The 17,734-nt window shown below is 55.3% G+C and overlaps 2 protein-coding genes across 2 annotated transcripts; one reads left to right on the top strand and one right to left on the bottom strand.

Moving 5' to 3' along the window:
* Window positions 1-1,237: 1,237 nt before the first annotated feature.
* Window positions 1,238-8,890, bottom strand: SCAMP5 (secretory carrier membrane protein 5). The gene is made up of 7 exons (XM_054387859.1): window positions 8,852-8,890; window positions 7,052-7,128; window positions 6,609-6,737; window positions 2,999-3,155; window positions 1,945-2,046; window positions 1,607-1,724; window positions 1,238-1,467 (listed from the first exon to the last, which is right to left on the bottom strand). Exons 2-7 carry the CDS (start codon window positions 7,056-7,058, stop codon window positions 1,273-1,275), a joined length of 708 nt encoding a protein of 235 aa, XP_054243834.1. The 5' UTR covers window positions 7,059-7,128; window positions 8,852-8,890; the 3' UTR covers window positions 1,238-1,272.
* A 6,818-nt stretch (window positions 8,891-15,708) lies between these two features.
* Window positions 15,709-16,359, top strand: RPP25 (ribonuclease P and MRP subunit p25). The gene has a single exon (XM_054388127.1). The coding sequence runs from the start codon at window positions 15,709-15,711 to the stop codon at window positions 16,357-16,359; it is 651 nt and encodes a 216-aa protein (XP_054244102.1).
* The last annotated feature ends 1,375 nt before the right edge of the window (window positions 16,360-17,734 follow it).

The raw sequence follows: 17,734 nt of genomic DNA, 5'->3' as shown, positions 1-17,734 counted from the left end.
GCTGACAGGAGCAGGGATATCTGCATGAGGCCACATCTCACTGCACTTGTTAGAAGTGGAAGTGAGCAGGAATCCTTCCCACTAGCCTGGAGGCTTCTTAAAGAGCCTTAAATCAGTGCACACCTCAAAAGCTAACAGGGACAAACCCCACTGACACAGTCAGTGAGGCTGGTTCCATGTGCTTGCCCAGGGGGTGGCAAGATGTGACCTGAAGCCTCACCCGAGAATAGGATCCTCTGCCAAACACTCTGCCAATTTTAGAGCAGCTTTTCACAACAGAAGCCTTTAAAAACCAGACTTGGGATGCAGAATCTGGAAGGAGAAGGTTGTATCCCACAGGGAAAACCTGTCCTTGCTTCCCAACACACACACAGACACACACACACACAGCACCAGGGCTCCTGCCCACTGGCACACACCACTACAGGTCCTCCACATCAAAAACGTGAACTACTCATTTACAACACCACACATGGAGAGAAGTTGTAGATCCTGAGCTGGAGTGTAGATTAGCAATCTTGGCTTCCAGCATATCAACAGCAGAATTGAGGGGTTCTTTTCTTTGATCTCCCCCCTCCCCATCCCCTCCCCAACCTCCTTTGTTTTTAATGCTAAATCAGCCAGCCACCTCCTAATTAAAAAAAAAAAGCAAAAGAAAAGGGAAAATTCCCAGGATTGCTTGCCCTTGCTGAGACAGTGGCTGGATGCTATCGACTGAAAGAGGAAATTCACACAGGTCAGAAACCCACCAGTCAGAGGTGAGGGGAGATGGGTGCTGGTTGCTGTATTTGTCTTTCCCTTCTGAGGGTGTTTGGGGGAAAGGGAGAGCTTTTGGCTGATGTAGTTCTAACGTACACCTATCACCACAGTAATGAAAACCCCACCACTGTACACTATTTCACAGGGGAAAGAAAAAAAAAAAAAAGACAAAGTGAACAGACACTTAACTACCACACACAACAAAAGCCCTGCAGGTCACCTCATGGCCTCTTCAAAATGAAAAAGAAAGGAGAAGAGATGGGGGGAGGATTAAAAAAAAAAAAAAAAAAAAAAAGAGTTTAAGACAGTAATGAGGGGAAAACAAAACAAACAACTAAACCCTAAACAAATCCCAATCTTGTTACAAAGGACAGGAAAAGAAGAACCATTATGGTACACTCAGATTCCTGGCATGGCTGCAGAGTCTCAGCTCAGCCTTCCTCCTCCTCCTCCTCCTCCTCCTCCTCCCTTCCCCCACCAAAGATCTTTCTCCTGAGGACAGAGTCCTGCTGCTCACATCTCGTTGGAGTAGGTGTAGTTCGGGGTGGCCGAGTACTGCGTCTCGTGCTGCATCATGGCTCCCTGCGCCGCCCCCATGGCTGCGTTCTGTGCTGCCTGCTGCACGTGGGGGTTCTTCCAGGCCCCCGTGGTCCACTCCTCCTGGGCTTTGCTGAAGCTCCCACCGCTCCCCCGGTAGAACTTATGCACCTGGAGCGGGTCGGGCAGAAGGAAAACCCAGAGGCACTTCAGCAGCTGCGGCTCCTGGCGACCGCCCGGGGGGCGGGGGGCAGCGAGGGCTCCCCAAAGGCAGGCAGCACCCCCCCACCCCCTTTCTCTGCTCCCATACCATGGTGAGAGCGATGAAGGAGAAGACTGCCATGCCTGTGAAGAGCACAGTGGGGATCAGCATCACCACGGCCGAGCCCACGTTGGTCCCGAAGAAAGAAATTGCTGCAATCCAGCCGCTGCAAGGAGAGCACAGCAAGCAGTCAGATCAGCAGCTCAGGGCTTTCCTGGCTGGCCCTGTACACCACAGCCTGCCACTGTCCCTCCCAGCTCCTCAAACCATCTTCCACAAGGAGAGCAGCTGCTGAAGCACTCAGGATGTTAAAAGAGCAAGAGGGCACAGCAGCAGCGTGGCAGTGACTGACCTTGCACCCACCACAAGAGCAGCAGCTTCCTTACCAGACACCCCAGCCAGGGATTCCCACTGCCTGGATAATGCTGATCACCAGCTGGGCCATGAAGGTGAAGAAGAAAGCCATGAAGCTGAAGGAACTGTCTGTCCTGCAAGAGAAGGTTCAGTCATTCCCTACATCCCTGATAACCTGTGAGGGAAGGGAGTTGCTCCCACATCTCAGACCCTTTTGGGGAAGAAGCTGCTGTGGGTTAGGCAAGAGGGTGGTAAAAAGTGGAGTTGCCTGTGGACAGCAAACTAAAGGCAAAGGAGAAATCATGAGAGGCTAAAGCCTGGGAAAGCCACAGGGCATCAGACCCTCTTCATGGCTTGGCCAGCTGAGTGCATCAAGCAGTGAGGACACCCCTGTTCAGACACAGCTCTCAGCTCACACTGCCCCTACCATCAGACTCAACCATCCCACAGGAGTTAAAAATACACCCCCAGATTTCCAGATGTGGGGATATTTCACTGGGGATTGCCCTCAGCAGCACGGATGATCAGTACAAGCAGTCTGGACTCATGGCAGGGAGAGAGAGAGGGAAGGAGGGAAGGAGAGGGGGTGAGGAGAAAGAGAGAGGGGGAAGGAGAGGGGGCGAGGAGAAAGAGAGAGGGGGAAGGAGAGGGGGCGAGGAGAAAGAGAGAGGGGGAAGGAGAGGGGGCGAGGAGAAAGAGAGAGGGGGAAGGAGAGGGGGCGAGGAGAAAGAGAGAGGGGGAAGGAGAGGGGGCGAGGAGAAAGAGAGAGGGGGAAGGAGAGGGGGCAGGAGAGGGGGCGAGGAGAAAGAGAGAGGGGGAAGGGAAACTGGTACCCCAACTGTATCTTCGCCACTCCCCCAGACCCTCTGCAGAGACACACACATTTGGTGTCTTTATATCACAGGGCCCTCAGGAAATCCCAGACAACCTTGCTAGGAAGGTTAGAAAATAAAGCTAAAGGGCTGGACAGAAAGAGCAGAAATTCCCCCCAGGTACACAGGCAACACCCAAAGCAAAACTCTGTTTAGGAAAGGAAAAAAACCAAATCCAGACTGTGAGAAGCCAGGCTGAGGTGTGAGCACTTACTTGAAAGCTTTGTAAATAGGTCTAAACCAGCAGACATAGGAGCAGGGCGTAAAGAGAATGAGCCAGAGAATTGCCAGTCCAAAATTGACGGCTCCGCCGCCTCCGATCAGCCATGCGAGGCAGCCAACCAGATTCACTGCCAAGGTGATGCTGTTCACTGCAAACACACACACAGAGGGAGCAGAGTGGGGCCTAGAGAGGACACCACTGCCACACTGCATGCCCCGACCCCAGGGAATCGTCCCAGAGTGGTCTGGGTTGGAAGGGACCTCTGAAGGTCATCCAGTCCAACCCTGACTGCAGAGGGACATCCTCCACTAGATCAGGTTGCCCACAGCCCTGGTGAGCCTCACCTTGAATACCTCCAGGGATGGGACCTCAACCACCTCCCTGGACAACCTGTTCCAGTGTTCCACCACCCTCGTGGTGCAGGACTTGTTCCTCACATCCAATCTCAATCTGCTCTGCTCTAGTTTGAAGCCATTGCCCCTGTCCCTGCAGGCCTTTGCAAACTCTCTCTCTATCCTTCTTGTAGCCCTCTTCAGGTACTGGAAGGCTGTTATTTGGTCTTCCTGGAGCCTTCTCTTCTCCAGGCTGAACACCCCCAGCTCCCTCAGCCTGTCCTCACAGCAAAGGTGTTCCAGTCCCTTGAGCATTTTCATGGCCCTCCTCTGGACCCTCTCCATCAGGTCCATGTCATTCCTGTGTTGAGGGCTCCAGAGCTGCAGACAGTACTCCAGGTGAGGTCTCAGCAGAGCAGAGCACAGTGTCAGAATCACCTCTCTGGCTCTGCTGCCAACACTGCTTTGGCTGCAGCCCAGGCTGGGATTTGCCTTCTGTGCTGCAAGCTCACACTGCCTGCTCCTGGCCAGCTCCTCAGCCACCAGCACTCCAAGTCCTCTTCCTCAGGGCTGCTTTCTATCACCTCATCCTCCAGTCTGTATTGATAGTGAGGATTGTTCTGGCCCAGGTGCAGGACCCTGCATTTGTTCTTGTTGATCCTCATGAGGTTCCCCTGGACACCACCTCTCCAGCCTGCCCAGGTCCCTCTGGATGCCATCTGTCCCTCAGCTTGGTGCCATCTGCAAGCTTGCTGACAGTGCATTCAATCTCACCATCTATAGCATTGATAACAATATTAAACAGTATAGGTCCCTGAGGGACACCACTTGTCACTGCTCTCCTTCTGGACTTCAAGCCATTGAGCTATATGCAGGAGACCACATGGGGCTGGCCTGCTGGGTCCTAAATTTAAGTGAAATGAAGCTGGCTGAGCCCAGGGAGTATCCCCAGACTGGCTCAGCCAACCTGAGCTGAGGAGAAGGAAGAAAAAAAATATAGAGAGAGAATGGTCTCTTTCTACTCAGCTCACCTTTAGTACTGGGTTCAGTTTTGAGCCTCTTGCTCCAGGAGGTGCAAGGAGTGTGTCCAAAGAAGGGCAACTAGCTGATGAAGGGCCTTGAGCACAAGTCTCGTGAGGGAAATGGAGTTACTGAGCCTTCAGAAGAGGAGGCTGAGGGGAGACCTCATTGCTCTCTACAACTCCCTCGAGGGAGGTTGGAGCCAGGTGGGGGCTGGTCTCTTCTGACATGCAACAAGTGACAGGGCAAGAGGAAGTGGCCTCAATGAACCAGGAGGTGGGTATCATGAAAAGTTTCTTCCCCAAAAAGGTTCTCAAGCCCTGGAACAGGCTGCCCAAGGAGGTGGTGGAGTCACCATCCCAGGAGGGATTTCAAAGGCACGTGGATGTGGTGCTGAGGGACATGGCTTAGCAGTAGTGGTGGGATTGCAAGCTCTAGGTGAGTGGTTGGACCACATGATCTCAAAGGTCTCTTCCAACCTCAACAGCTCTATGGTTCTATGGCCAGAGTTAGAATGTCTTAAGCAAGTCCAGGGGTCGTGGGGCTCCAGGGACGAGCCCTGTCCTCCCACTGCTGGTGAGCCAGGCCATGTTTCCACCAACAGGAGGAAAATGGAGAAATCAAAGTGAAGCTTTTTGCTTGCCTCCAGCTACAGTTTTGCCAAAGGAGCTTCCACAAGAGCTCCCCAAGCTAACCCCGCCCTGAAGCCCTGAACTCTTGCCCCCCAGCTTGCCAGTTCAGGGGGGTGGTGTGTTTGGATCTCTCTCCCCTGCTGGGGGTTAGGCTGTGACACAAGGGCCATCACTCTGAAGGCCAGCTCAGCAGACACAGGACAAAGCAGAGCAGCTCATCTGCATTCTGACGCCTCCGACTTCGGAGAATGATTCATTCTTTCGAGGAGAGCTGAAGCCCTCCCACCGCCGCCCGCAGGAGAGCTGCAGCTGGCAAGGCAGGCAGCTCACTTGGCCAGGCTTGAATGGGTGGCTTGCTGCTCCCTAAATCCCCCAAGGACACCCAGGGGACACTTCAGCCTCTCTGAGGGGGAGTTGGGGAGAAAATGATCCCGAGAGTGAAAATCCAACAAAGCTCGTTGGTGCTTTTGAGAAAGGCTGGAGTGAGAAGCCAGCTCTGTTAAATTAAGCAGAGTAAGAACAGCCAGATTGAGATGGGGAAGGGATTTAACACCCTCCAGGCAGCTTCTCCAGGGAAGCACAACTTTTTTTTCCTCCCCTTTAATGGAAAAACTACACCAACCCTGACACAATGGGGAGATTAGCCCACGGTCACCTTCCTGATGGGATATGGCCCCCAGTTGTGGAGTGAGGCACTACCCGAGGGGTGCCAGCCTGGCACCATGCCAAAAGCAGAACTTCCTGACCTCTCCAGTGCCAGCTCAGCTCTTTACAGCCTGTCTCAGAAGCAGAGGGCACTCCCTGGGCACTGCTTCCAAATTTCACAGGAAACACCTGATTAAGGAACTAAGTTCTTCTGAAGAGGAATAAACTACTGGTGCCAGCTTGCCCAAAGCTGCATGCATCCATTTCTGCCTATACTGGGGTGTGATCTCTCCCTCTGGCTCTTCTCTCCACCCAGGGATTGTAAGGAAGAGAGATCCAGGCTAGTGTGAAGAGTTAGGAGATGGTGACAGCTCTGTTAGCACAGCACGGCACACAGAGGCATGCAAGAGGAACAGGCAAGATCCAGCTTTGGGGGAAGCCCCAGGCTCCCCTCTTTCAGAAGAGTGGGCACTCTGGCCCTCCAGTCCAAGCAGCATCTCAGCCTCAGGCTGCTGCCAAAGGGCTCATGAGGAGCTTGCAGTGGCAGAGAAAGTCCTTCCCCAGCCCAGCCACCAAAGAAAGCCAGCAGAGGCTTGGCAGCTCGCTGGTAGGGCGAGGCCAGCAGCCAAGTGAGGAAGAGAGAGAAGTAAATCCTTGGGCACAAGGATGTGGAGGTGCTGAACCACGTCTTCCTCACAGCAGGCTCCAGAGGGACATCAAGATCACCAGTGGCCCTCAAAGGCAGAGCCAGCTCCAAGCCTCCATCCTCGAGGCTAGAAGGGCTGAAGCCATAGGATACTGCAGCCCCCATCCCATCCCCAGTGCCTTTTAACAGGAGACCCCAAAGCCTGAAGGGGCAGAAGGGACTTCCCCTGACCTTGCTCTGCTCTTTCAACAAGTGACTTCCAGGGGAGCAGCCTAGAGAGAGGCAAACACTATCCCACCCAAGCCCTTCCCCAGCCAGCAACTCACACATCCAGAGGTAGTAAAGCCGCTTGGCCATGGTGCGGTGCTGCGGAGGGATCTCGGCATCGAAGTCCTGGTAGAAACATGGCTTCAAGGGGATGAACTTTGGCAGGGGAGGGAAGTTGTTCACTTTTTCTGCAAGAAAAAAAAAAAAAGTTTCACCAGCCTTAGGCACTGTGCAGAGCTGGACATATAAATCGAGGAGCATCCTAATTAGTCTCGCTCCCAGCCCTGAGAATTGATGAGTTTCACACAGGAATTAAAGATTTCCCTTCACAACCACCACCCACAAGCATCAAGACAAATTTATCCCCCGCTGGCCACGTGGATACTGCAAGCGTGGACAACCCACAACCCCACTGGAGAACAAAAGAGGTGACATTATGGCCAGTGACACCCTAGATGGGCTTCAGAAGCAAGGGGCAGCCCTGCCAGAGACCTCCCCATACCTGCCATGCTGGCATACACTCAGGCTCCCCGTTCCACAGGAGAAGTAGGGGGAAAAGTCCTGGGAGCTTTGGCAAAGCTGGATGAAAACAAGAGAAAGAGTGCTGTGAAGTGGTTAGGTGCCTCCCTGAAGAGCCTTCCCCTTCTCCCTGCTCCAAAGTATCTCAAGGACAGTGTAAGCAGACAGGCTGCATTCTTCACGTGGATGCTCTGCTCACACCCTCAGCTTACTGCTGGCACCTGGGCTGGCAGCAGAATAAATCCCAGCTCCTATGGCCCAAGGCTTTATGTACCAGTTAAGAAGATCCAACCATGTGGGGCAGGACACCAGCTTAACCTCCCACTCCTGACTGACCTATATCCAGCCCTGGCAGAGGGGAAAAGGGACACAGCCCCATGAGTGACAAGACAGCAGTGGACAGTTTGAAAGCCTCAAGCTCATTACCTGACCCAAACCCTTTCATTTTTGGTATGAAATTTTCTGTTAGTGAAGCGCTCAAGCACAGGGGACTCCTGACGGCATCACAGTTCCCATTTCTGGAAGCCCAAGGCAGAAACCAGGCCAAAAGGGAACATAGAAATCAACTGAAAATACCAGCTGGGAAAATCATAAATCAGTGGTGATTGTCACTAATGAGTCACTTGAGTGCTGGCTTCACCATTACTCATGGCATTTGGCACCTTGTGCCACATCTTGCAGGTGGCAGAGGGTCCAGCTTAGCATCCCAGCATGGTCCCAGACCATGCCATGGCCCAGCAGTGAAAATTAAGCAAAACTGAGGCAAAAATCAAGAGGTGAGGTTTTAAATAGAAGCCAGAAGACAGCCACTCTGCTTGTCCCACCTGCCTGCAGGTTTTGCCCTCTGCCAGGCAATCTCGGGCAGAGGAATGGCAGCAGAAGACACATTTCTGATGGCGGGGGGTAGGGTGCCCAGTGGGCACGTTTTGGTCTTTCTGGAGGACCTGGAGCGGGGGGAGAGGTGTCTCTACATCTCCTACAACCATCACAGCGCCGAAGACAGCGGCTAGGCAAAGCAAACGCCCGCGGCTCCCCGGTGTGTGCCGTCTCCCGCCACCCGACAGCAGCCCACGGACGGCTCCATCCCCCCCGCCCCGCTGCTATAAATACGAGCCGGTGACGTCTCCCCAGGCGACACAGCCCCCACACACGTGTGCCGGGAGCAGGGACACGCAGCCAGGTGTGCCCCCAGATCCGACCCCCGCCCCGCTTTACGGAAACAAAGAGGCTTTGGCAAAATTCGGCAGGATACAATTTGGGGGGGGGGGGGGGGGGAGGCGGCTTTTGCAATACGGGGAGGACTTGCAAAATTCGGGGGGCTATGCGAAACTGCTCGGGTTTGCAGTGCAGAACAGGGGTGCTAACACTGAGGAGAGACCCCAACACCCCCTCCCGGTGCCCTCCCACCTTCCCCCCGTCACCATCCCCCCCCCCCCCATCCCCCCTCACTCGCTGCGCTGCTAACGGCCGGGCTCGGACGTGGCGGGCATGGCTGCCCGCGGGTTTTCACAGGCGACCGGTTGCATGCCCCACGCACCCCCCTCCCCACAGCCGAGCCTCCCAGGAGCTGCCTGGCGAGGGATGAGGACACACAGCGGCTTGCCCCACGCTCGGTCCCTGGTGACTCAAGACGGTAGGTGCAGCCCCACGCCGCGCACCTCCCCCCCCCCCGCTCTATGGGATGCAGAAGACGGGGGAGACTGGGGGGTGGAGGGTCACCCCACTCCGGGGTTCCCCTCCGCAAACCCAGGCAGTCCTCGCTCCCCACGGCCCCGGCACTCACGGCTGTGACCCGGTCCCGTCCCACGGCGGGAGGCGGCGGCCGCCGGCCCGCCTGGCGCTGCTCCTGCCGCAGCGGCCGCGTTCTCGCGAGACTGCGCCGCGCCGTCGCCCGGGCTATGGGGGGATGCTGAGCTCTCGCGAGAGTTACAGTCGCTGCCGCTGTCAGGGGTCCTGGTGCCGCCGGCCATGGGGAGGGGCGGGGAAAGGGGCAGCGCCCCGCAGGGCTGAGGGGTCGCTGGGGGGTGCAGTGGTCCCCACCTGGGGCAGGGCAGACCCTCCAGTGGGCATGGGCAGCTCCACAGGAGTAGAAGGAGACCTTCTGTGGGGGTCAGGCTGCTTGTACCCAGCAGGCTAGGGGGAGCCTGCAGGTCCCACCAGCAGGAGAGGGGGTGGCCTGCTGGAAAGTAGCTCTGCAAAGAAGGACCTGGGAGTGCTGGTGGACAAGTTCACCACAGGCAGCAATGTGATCTTGTAGCCAAGAAGGCAAAGGGTCTCCTGAGGTGCATTAAGAGTGTTGGCCAGCAGGTAAAGGGAGGTTCTCTTCCCCCTCGAGTCTGCCCTGCTGAGGCCACATCTACAGTCCTTGGACCAGCTCTGGGCTCCCCAGTTCAAGAGAGAGGCAATTACTGTAGAGACTCCAGAGGAGGCTACAAAGATGCTGAGGGGCCTAGAGCTTCTCTATGAGGATGAAAGGCTGAGAGCCCTAGGGCTGTTGAGCCCCAGAGGGGATCTGATCAATGCTCAGCAAGAGCTAAAGGGTGGAGGGCAAGAGGATGGGGCCTGACTCTTCTCAGTGGTGCCCAGGGACAGGACAAGAGGCAAGGGCATAAACTGCAACACAGAAAGTTCCACCTGAAACATAAGAAGAAACTTCCTTGCTGTGAAGGTGCCAGAACCCTGGAGCAGGCTGCCCAGAGAGTCTGGGGAGTCTTTCTCCAGAGAGATTCCAAACCTGCCTGAACATTGCAGGCAACCTGCTCTGGGTACTTCTGCTTTAGCAGGGGAGTTGGACTGAAAGATCTCCAGAAGTTCCTTCCAACCCTCACCATGCTGGGATGCTGTGACCAAATTTAGGGGTCCCCACTCCACGTCCTGCCTAGGTTCTCACTGTGGTCTGCCTTATGCTGCAGTAATTAACAGCTTGCATGAGGATCTGTTGATTGCTTGTCAGAAATGCCAAGATTAGGGGCAAAGAGCAGGGGAATGAATTGACTCACAGGTGAGCTAGGACAGGGACAGAAAGCTCTGAAAGGGGACATAAATCCTCAATCAGCTTGAGGACTACAAACAACATGAGGACTCTATAGGCAGTGTCCCTTGTCCTCAGTGTCAATGCAGGGAGCCCTATGCAGGCCACTTGGACCTCCTGCCTCAGGGCTTGTGAGCATGTCCATGCAGCTGGCTTTATCTGACAGCTAAATCCTCCTCCCCTTCAGGGTCCAAACTTAAGCATCCACATGCTATCATTGGGCACAGAGTGGCAGTGAGGACAGTGTCCCACCCTGGGAAGTCAGCAAAGCAGCTAAATCTCTTTACACCAGCAAGCCCTGGTCAACAAAAAGCCCAAGCAGATGAACAGCATCGCTCTGTGGTGACAGTGGGAAGGAAACCTGGCAGAAACAGGGAAAACACCTATTGCACAGATGGTAAAATAGAGGAAAGCAGGAAAATAAGTGTGCCACAGATGACCCCATATCTGAGGGCCCAGCTGTCCACTCTAAACACCTTCTAGATCTTGGACCCTGAGCTGCTGTTCCCTACAGGGATGCACCCCCGTGCAGTGCATCCAGCCCTGCCCCCTGCACAGCAGCAGGAGGAGGAACTTGAACAGCAAGGGCAGAAGGGGAGGCGGTTGTGGATCCCCGTTCCTGCTGAGCGCTGCTGCTCACCCACATGTGAGACCTCACGAGGGTGCTCTGAGACTTGGAGTGCTGCACAGGCTTTGCTTGCAGGCATCTCTTCTCCCTGCAGGCACTGAGCACCCTGGGGTTTGGGGCTGGCCACACATCCCAGCCCCACTTCCCTGAGGAGGATTTCTTGGCACTCAGCTCAGGCCCAGTTTCACTACAAATCAACTGTGAGGTCCCATCCTTGAGCCAAGGACCTTGGGAGCTACTTTGTCTCCCACGTTTCTCCTCTCCTGAGTTTTCTCTCATCTAGATTTGTTCCCCATCCACTTCTTTGCCTGCCTCAGATCCTCCAGCACCTTCCTAGCTTATCAAGACTTTGGGGGTGGCCAGCTGCAGAACTGTTCTTTGCCCTCAGCACTGCCACATTTCTGTCACAGGCTGCACAAGAAGGTGTGTTCAGGAATCAAACAGATGGCTGCTCCCCTTGCTCATGGGAGATGTCTGGAGAGCCAAGGAGATAACACAGGGATAGGGCAAGAGCCTAACTACATGGCACCCATCCCACGCTACCTGAGCAGAGCCAGCTAGAAAAGATACCCAGGTTTAAACAAGGGTCTAGACGGGTTCAAATGCAAGCCCACAAACCAACCTGCAGGTCAAGTCAAGTCCACAGGCAGCAGCAGGAACCAAGCATGAGGATAGCTGCAGCTAACCTAGAGACCAGTCACAAGAGAGCTCAGACTAGGGCCAAGGCCTCTAAGCTGAACTTAAATAGAGCAGGATTGGGTGAGAGAGGGTGGAAGGTCCCAGGTGGGGCTGGTCAGGAATATTAGGACTCATGAATGGCCTCAGAATCTTTACAATGTCCTCCTGCTCCTTCTGCTTTGTAGAGGGATTTAGCTTATAAAACTTTTTCTTTTCTTTTTTTTTTCTTCTTGTTTTATTGCCTCACTCAGGACAAGGATTATCTTGAGCTCTGCTGTTTTCTGCTTCAGGTAGGGATGAGAGGATTCTTTTGCTAATTCACCTGACTGAGAGCTGGTGGTATTCTAGCATGCTCTTAGAACATCTCTGGAACTTTGAGACAACATTTTTACCTCCAGGAGCTTGGGATCATGTCTGCTGGGGGCTGGTCCCGAGAAGCAGCAGCTCCTGGACCCTGGTTAGGATTGGGATAGGGGATCCCTGTAGCTGTGGCATGCTAACTATCCATCTGCACCTCACTTGGGACTGCAATCAGCCCTGGCATCAGCCTGCCACCAAGTGCAACGTGATGAGCACCTGAGACCTGAGCTGGGCCGATGTGACGCAGAGATGGGTGGCAGTGCCCAGACTTTCCTTGTATCGGGTGCTGCAACTTTCCGCCCCGCTCCCATGCAGGGCCACCTTGGGTGAAAGAAAATATGGAGAGGACAGGTGGAGGGCAGGAGTTCAGGTTACTGCTCCTCTCCAGCTGTCCTGCTCTCCGTTAGGAATGTGGTGGTGGAGTCTTTTCCTCCTTTTTTTTCCAGGGTTGGCCAGGCCACTTTGAGATCTGGCTCTGTGCTGTTCCTTTAAATATATAAATAGAATGGCTTGGGTTGGAAGGGACCTTAAAGGGCATCTAGTCCCAAACCCCCTGCAATGGGCAGGGACACCTTCCACTAGACCAGGTTGCTTGAAGCCTCATCCAGCCTGGTCTTAAATACATCCAAGGATGAGGTGTCCACAACTTCTCTGGGCAAACTCTTCCTGTGTTTCACCACCCTCACGGTAAAGAACTTCTTCCTAATGGCCAATCTGAATCTACCCAGCTCTAGTTTCAAACCATTGTCCCTCATCCTGTCACCACAGACCCTGATAAAAAGTCCCTCTCCAGCTTTCCTGTAGCCCCCTTCACGTACCAGAAGGCCACTATAAGGTCTCCCCAGAGCCTTTTCTTCTCCAGGCTGAACTGACCCAGCTCCCTCAGCCTGTCCTCATGGGAGAAGTAGCCTTGTAGCCCTCTCCATCCCCAAAATGCCAGCCCTCCTCTTTTGGCTCCTTTGCCAAATGGCCCTTCAAACTCACTCCTCTTGTGGGACTGGGATCATGCAAAAGGGTCCTGCAGGGATGGGGACTTCCCATCCCAGGATGGAACCCTCAGCCCTGTGGGGTGCTGCCAGCTTGTGGCAGTGGCACTTGGGATACTCAGAGAGCAATTGTAATCAGGAAAAGGAGGAAGGGACTGGTCCCTGAGTCCTGGTGTGAGGAGGGTGAATGCTCAGGTAGGACAGAGGGACAAGATGCAGGGTGTAGTTCCTTTAGTCTGGACTTTTCTCCAATCATGCCTTGACCATTTGCCTCTTCTCCATTTTAAACTGCTCCCCATTCTCTTTCACAGTGTTTTGTTGGGTGTTGGTTTTTTTTTCCCAGTCCCCCCATTCAGGGGCTGTCTGTGCCTTTGTGTGTCCCCCACATCCCCACTCTCCTCCCTCTCCCACCCTGCTGTTCGCTGCGGCTGAGCTCATTTTGGCTCTTCCATCACTCAGAATAACCAATCCACTCTGTTGTCCTCCAACAAATAAGCTGACAGGCTAATGAATGGCTTCAGATGATAATTAGCAGCAGAGCTGCTAATAATGAAATTCATTTACATTTTGAGTGCTGGAGAGGAAAAGCAACACCCTGCCATTAATGCTCCCCCTCCACCGCAGCCTTTGCTTTTGGGGGGAGTGCCTCTTCCTCAGCTCTTTGAGGGATGCAGCAAGGCCTGGCCATGACTGCACCTCATCTGCCTCCATTTCAGAGGCTGCAAGAAGCAGAGCTGGGTGAGCAGCAATTAGAGGTGCAGGGAGGGAAGCTGCTGCTGCTGCTTCCATCAGCTGGAAAGGCCATAAAATGGGCCATGGGAGGTGATTCTGGGCCAGGACTGAAGGAGCGGATGCTTCACTGAGCACTAGGGATTCATCCAGCTCCATGAGTTCCCAAGGAAGGAGTCAAGAACCTTCTGCAAGGATACCACAAGCAGAAAGGGGGAAAAAAAAGACATTTTAAGGATGCCACAAATAGCCATCAAGTGAAAGAGAGGAAAAATGATGTCATTTTGTCTTGTATGAGCAAGGGATTCATGATGGAAACACAGCAACCAGGCATGCTCACTACTGCAAGTGCCAGGTGGGACTTGGGGGTGTTCAAAGCCTGAAGCTGGTGCTGGGAGTGAGCATTGTGTGCCCTGTTTTGCTTTCCCTACTCCATGCCAAAAGGGCCTCCTGGGGTGTTCTCTGGGTCAGGAGAAGTTGTTCTCCATCCCCTTGGCTTTTCCAGCATGGTAGTGCACTGCTCTTGGGTGGAGCACCTCAGCCCTTACAGGTGGCACCCTGGTGCTGTTCTTCCATTGTGCACAGACCCCTCCTGGAACCCAGTGTGTGTGTCCTGTTCTCGTACCCCCATTTCAGGCAGTGGTACCCACAGAAAGCTGCTTTGGGGGCCAGAAGGAGGACAGGGTTCACCCTGGCTGGGAGGGGATGGTGGCATCCTGCCTGGCCACAGTCTTCACCTCCACGGGCATGGGGTTGATGGATTGATTTATTTATGTATATTCTCAAGCCCTGCTCGGAGTGAAAACAATCCAGGGGCCTCCAGAGGCCAAGAAGATTTGAGTGCAAGTCAATACTCAGCGTGTCTGTCCACTGGGCAATGATCCTCCAGGCAGCAAGTGACAGGGGCGGGCAGAGGGCCAGCCTGGGGCAGGGACATTGCCTGCGCCCTGGGAAAGGACTGGGGCAGAAAGAGAAGGTCTTCTAGCCTGCAATAGGTGTCTCCTGGAATAGGATACCAAGGGCTCAGCAAGGAAATATGCTGCTGACCCCACGGTGGGCAAAGCCATGCTGGGGACATGGAGATGAGCAAGAGACGGGGCCTGGGAGAGCAGCGGGGAGAGGGAGGGATGGGGGAGGAAGAGGAGGAGGGAGAGAAATCAGCCATGAAACCATCTCTGCCATGACATCTGCTCCTCGGGGCTTTGGGGACAGGCAGCTTCTCCTGTGGGAGAGCCAAGGCTGAGGCTGCAGGGTACTGGGGGGGTGCAGAGCCCTGGCATGCTCAGTGCCATCTGCCAGGATTTGTCCTGCCTGCGGGCTCCAGAGCTGAGATAGCTTCTCTGATGGCTAATAAGGACTGAGCTCAGGTTGCCAGCTTTCCCAAAGTCCCTCCTACACCTCTCTGCCATTCCCCGTGGGGATGCTGCTGGGCAGAGGGTGCAGGGCAGGCTGGCTGCCCAAGCTCTGCTGACATTGGCAGTTCCCAGTTGGTGTCCTTGAGCGGAGCAAGCACTGAGAGAAGGGACCAGGTTCTCTTTAAGGGGGCAGGACTCTGGGAGCATCATGAAGGCAAGAATGAGCTTCTCCCTCTGCCTTCCACCTTCCCCTCCTTCCCTTCCCTTCCCTTCCCCTCCTGCTGCTTCCCCGCCTGCATGCTCCCAGCCGGGAATCAGGGCTCCCGGCTCACCCCCTTCCCCTTCCCTGGCTCTTGCTGCTGGGCAGGGATGAAGGCAGGAGCTGGGTGCTGGGATGGGAGGCTGGGTGCTGGGATGGGAGGCTGAGCGAGGGGAGGAGGAGGAGGAGGAGGAAGGGATGAAGGGGAGGGAGAGGGGGAGGATCTGCTAATTACACAGAACAGCTCTGGGGGCTGCTGAAGTCCAGAATGAAGCAAAGAGCAGCAGAAGCAAGTGCTGCAGTGGGAGCGGAGGAGCCCAAGCATCACCAAGAGCCTGAGCCGGCTGTTGTCCCCACTGACAGCGACCAGGGACATCCAGGGGATCCTGCAGCCCTGTCCCCTACAGGGGACAGCCTCTGGCACAGCCACCTAGCCTGCTGCCAGCTCCTCCACAGCCAGCTCCAGGCAAGGAGCGTGGAAGGGGCTGGTGGTGCCAGGGACACAGGACTAAACTCAGCTCTCCTACGGGCTGGGCTGGAGGGCAGTGGAGTCAGCCCTGTCATGGTCCCAGGGGGCTAGAATCCCCAAAGAGATCCACCAGGAAGGGGTGAGGATGGCTGCTGGAGGAGAGAGAGCCAAGCCTGCTGTCCAGTCTGGGATGGAGAACTTCCGAAAGGTGCGGACGTCGGAGGAGGAGAGCCCATTGCCCTTCTCTGACCTGCCCCCAGACGTGGTGGAGATGAAAGTGAAGGAGGGCAGCAAGATCAGGAACCTGATGAACTATGCCATGGCCCAGATGGAGCTGAAGGGCAGAAGGCAAATCGTCTTCAGCGGCTGTGGCAGGGCAGTGACCAAGACCATCACCTGTGTGGAGATCATGAAGCGGAAGCTGGGGGGTCTTCACCAGGTCACCAAGGTACGTTACAAAACCCTGCTGGAGGTCTGGGAGAACCAGGACCCTCTGCCAGGTGGCCCAGCGCAGAACCTGACCGTCCATAAGAACGTCCCCTCCATCTGCATCCTGCTCTCCAGAGACCCCCTGGATCCCAACGAGACAGGCTACCAGCCCCCAGAGCCCCAGCCCGGGCTGGAGGCACAGCCTACAGAGGCAGCAGAAGACATCTCAGGGGCCTCCACCAAGGGGCTGAAGCGGCCCCTGCCACCTCCTCGTGAGGAGCTGCTAACCAAGAAGTTGCAGGTACAGGTAGCAGGCAGTCCGAGGGGCACGGGGACCACCGACCACCAGGCAGAGCACAACCAGTGACCCCAGCATCTCCTGCCCCAAGCAGCTGAGACTCTGGGTCTACAGGCAGGAGAGTGGATGTTGGAGAACCTGGGGTTTTGTTAGCTGCTTGGCTGGGGGTAAAGGCAGGGTGAAGCCTGTGTCACGCTTGCTCCAGGGTCACTGAGGTGCTGCAGGCTCCACTCAACATGTCCCTGCTCACTGCTGCTGCTCCAGCTGACCCCAGTGCGTGAGAGCTTGCTGCTGGTGGGGAGAGGGGAAAACCTTGTTCCTAGATTTAGGGTGAGCCTTAAAGGGTTAAACCTGCCAGCTCTTGGTTGTGTGTGGGGATTGAAGCAGCAGGGGTGAGGTTGTGTTGGGGGAGGGGGAAGGGGAAGGAGCTGCTCACCCCACCATCAGCCACCCAGGGACAATGCCAGCACCAGCCACCTCCCTGCAGTGACTCCCAGGAACCCAGAGCACCCATTGCCTTTCAGCACCATCACTCCCCATTGCCATGTCTCAGCCATCAGCAGAGATGGTTTTGCCTCAAGCCCTCTGGAGTAAAACCTTCATCCCCCAACCTGCTGCCATTTACACCTGGTGAGGAGTTGCTGTGTTTACTAACGCCGGGCTCAGCACCCCACAGCACCCAGACTCACCCCAAATCGAACACCCAACCAGGCAGAGTGCTGTGGGACAGCAGAAGAAAACAAAACAAGCCTTCTTCCTTCAGCAGATGGTCAGCTCTCTGCCCTCCCAGAGGTGTTTGTGGGGTCTGGAGCTGGGGTGAAGCCCTGATGCTGGGAGCTGGGAGGCAATGGGAATGGTAGGTGGGTAGCTGTCGTGGCTGGATGCGGTGCCTGGCACAGGATGGGGTATTTTTGGGGTTGTGGGCTTGGCTGCAGAGCCCTTGCTGTGGGCTGGGTCCCTGAGAAAGCCCTTTGGAACAAAATCCCTGCTTCTTCCGGGGGGGGACGGGAAATGAATGGAAAATAAAAGCTCTTTAGAAATACCTGAAGTGTGTCTTTGGGGAAAATGATGGGATTGTCCTGGTTGCAGACCATGGCATAGAGCAGCACAGGGAGGATCCAGGAATAAAGGGATCCCAGCCAATCCTTGTCCCTTGCTGGAATGGGATTGGTGCCTCCTATGTGTCCTGGCAGCAGCCTGGCCACCGTTGGCACAGCAGATCCTGGCAAAGTCCCTATGCCAGCTCCCCAAGCCTGCACAGCAGAGACTGGGGCAATGTGGAGAGAGCAGAGGATGAGTTATGGGAGGCCAGGCAAGCCCTGACCTGCCTGGTTCCCCTTGACCCAGCCCAGGCAGTCTTCAGAATGAACTAAGTTGGTATTATTGAGGGCACCCTTCCCAAAAGTCAGCCAGGAGGGATGGTTGGGCTGCAGCTGCCTTATCT

The sequence above is a fragment of the Indicator indicator genome, chromosome 16 (genome assembly GCF_027791375.1).
Source record: "Indicator indicator isolate 239-I01 chromosome 16, UM_Iind_1.1, whole genome shotgun sequence".
Lineage (NCBI taxonomy): Eukaryota > Metazoa > Chordata > Aves > Piciformes > Indicatoridae > Indicator > Indicator indicator.
This window is presented reverse-complemented; position numbering and strand designations above follow the sequence as displayed.

Bases quoted from the DNA above. Each gene is read 5' to 3' on its own strand.
- RPP25 (XM_054388127.1), top strand. From the start codon at position 15,709: ATGGCTGCTGGAGGAGAGAGAGCCAAGCCTGCTGTCCAGTCTGGGATG.
- SCAMP5 (XM_054387859.1), bottom strand. The intron at 1,725-1,944 runs GTAAGGAAGCTG...CTCTCCTTGCAG, and splicing joins ATCCCTGGCTGGGGTGTCTG to CGGCTGGATTGCAGCAATTT. The intron at 1,468-1,606 runs GTATGGGAGCAG...GACCCGCTCCAG, and splicing joins CCTTCATCGCTCTCACCATG to GTGCATAAGTTCTACCGGGG.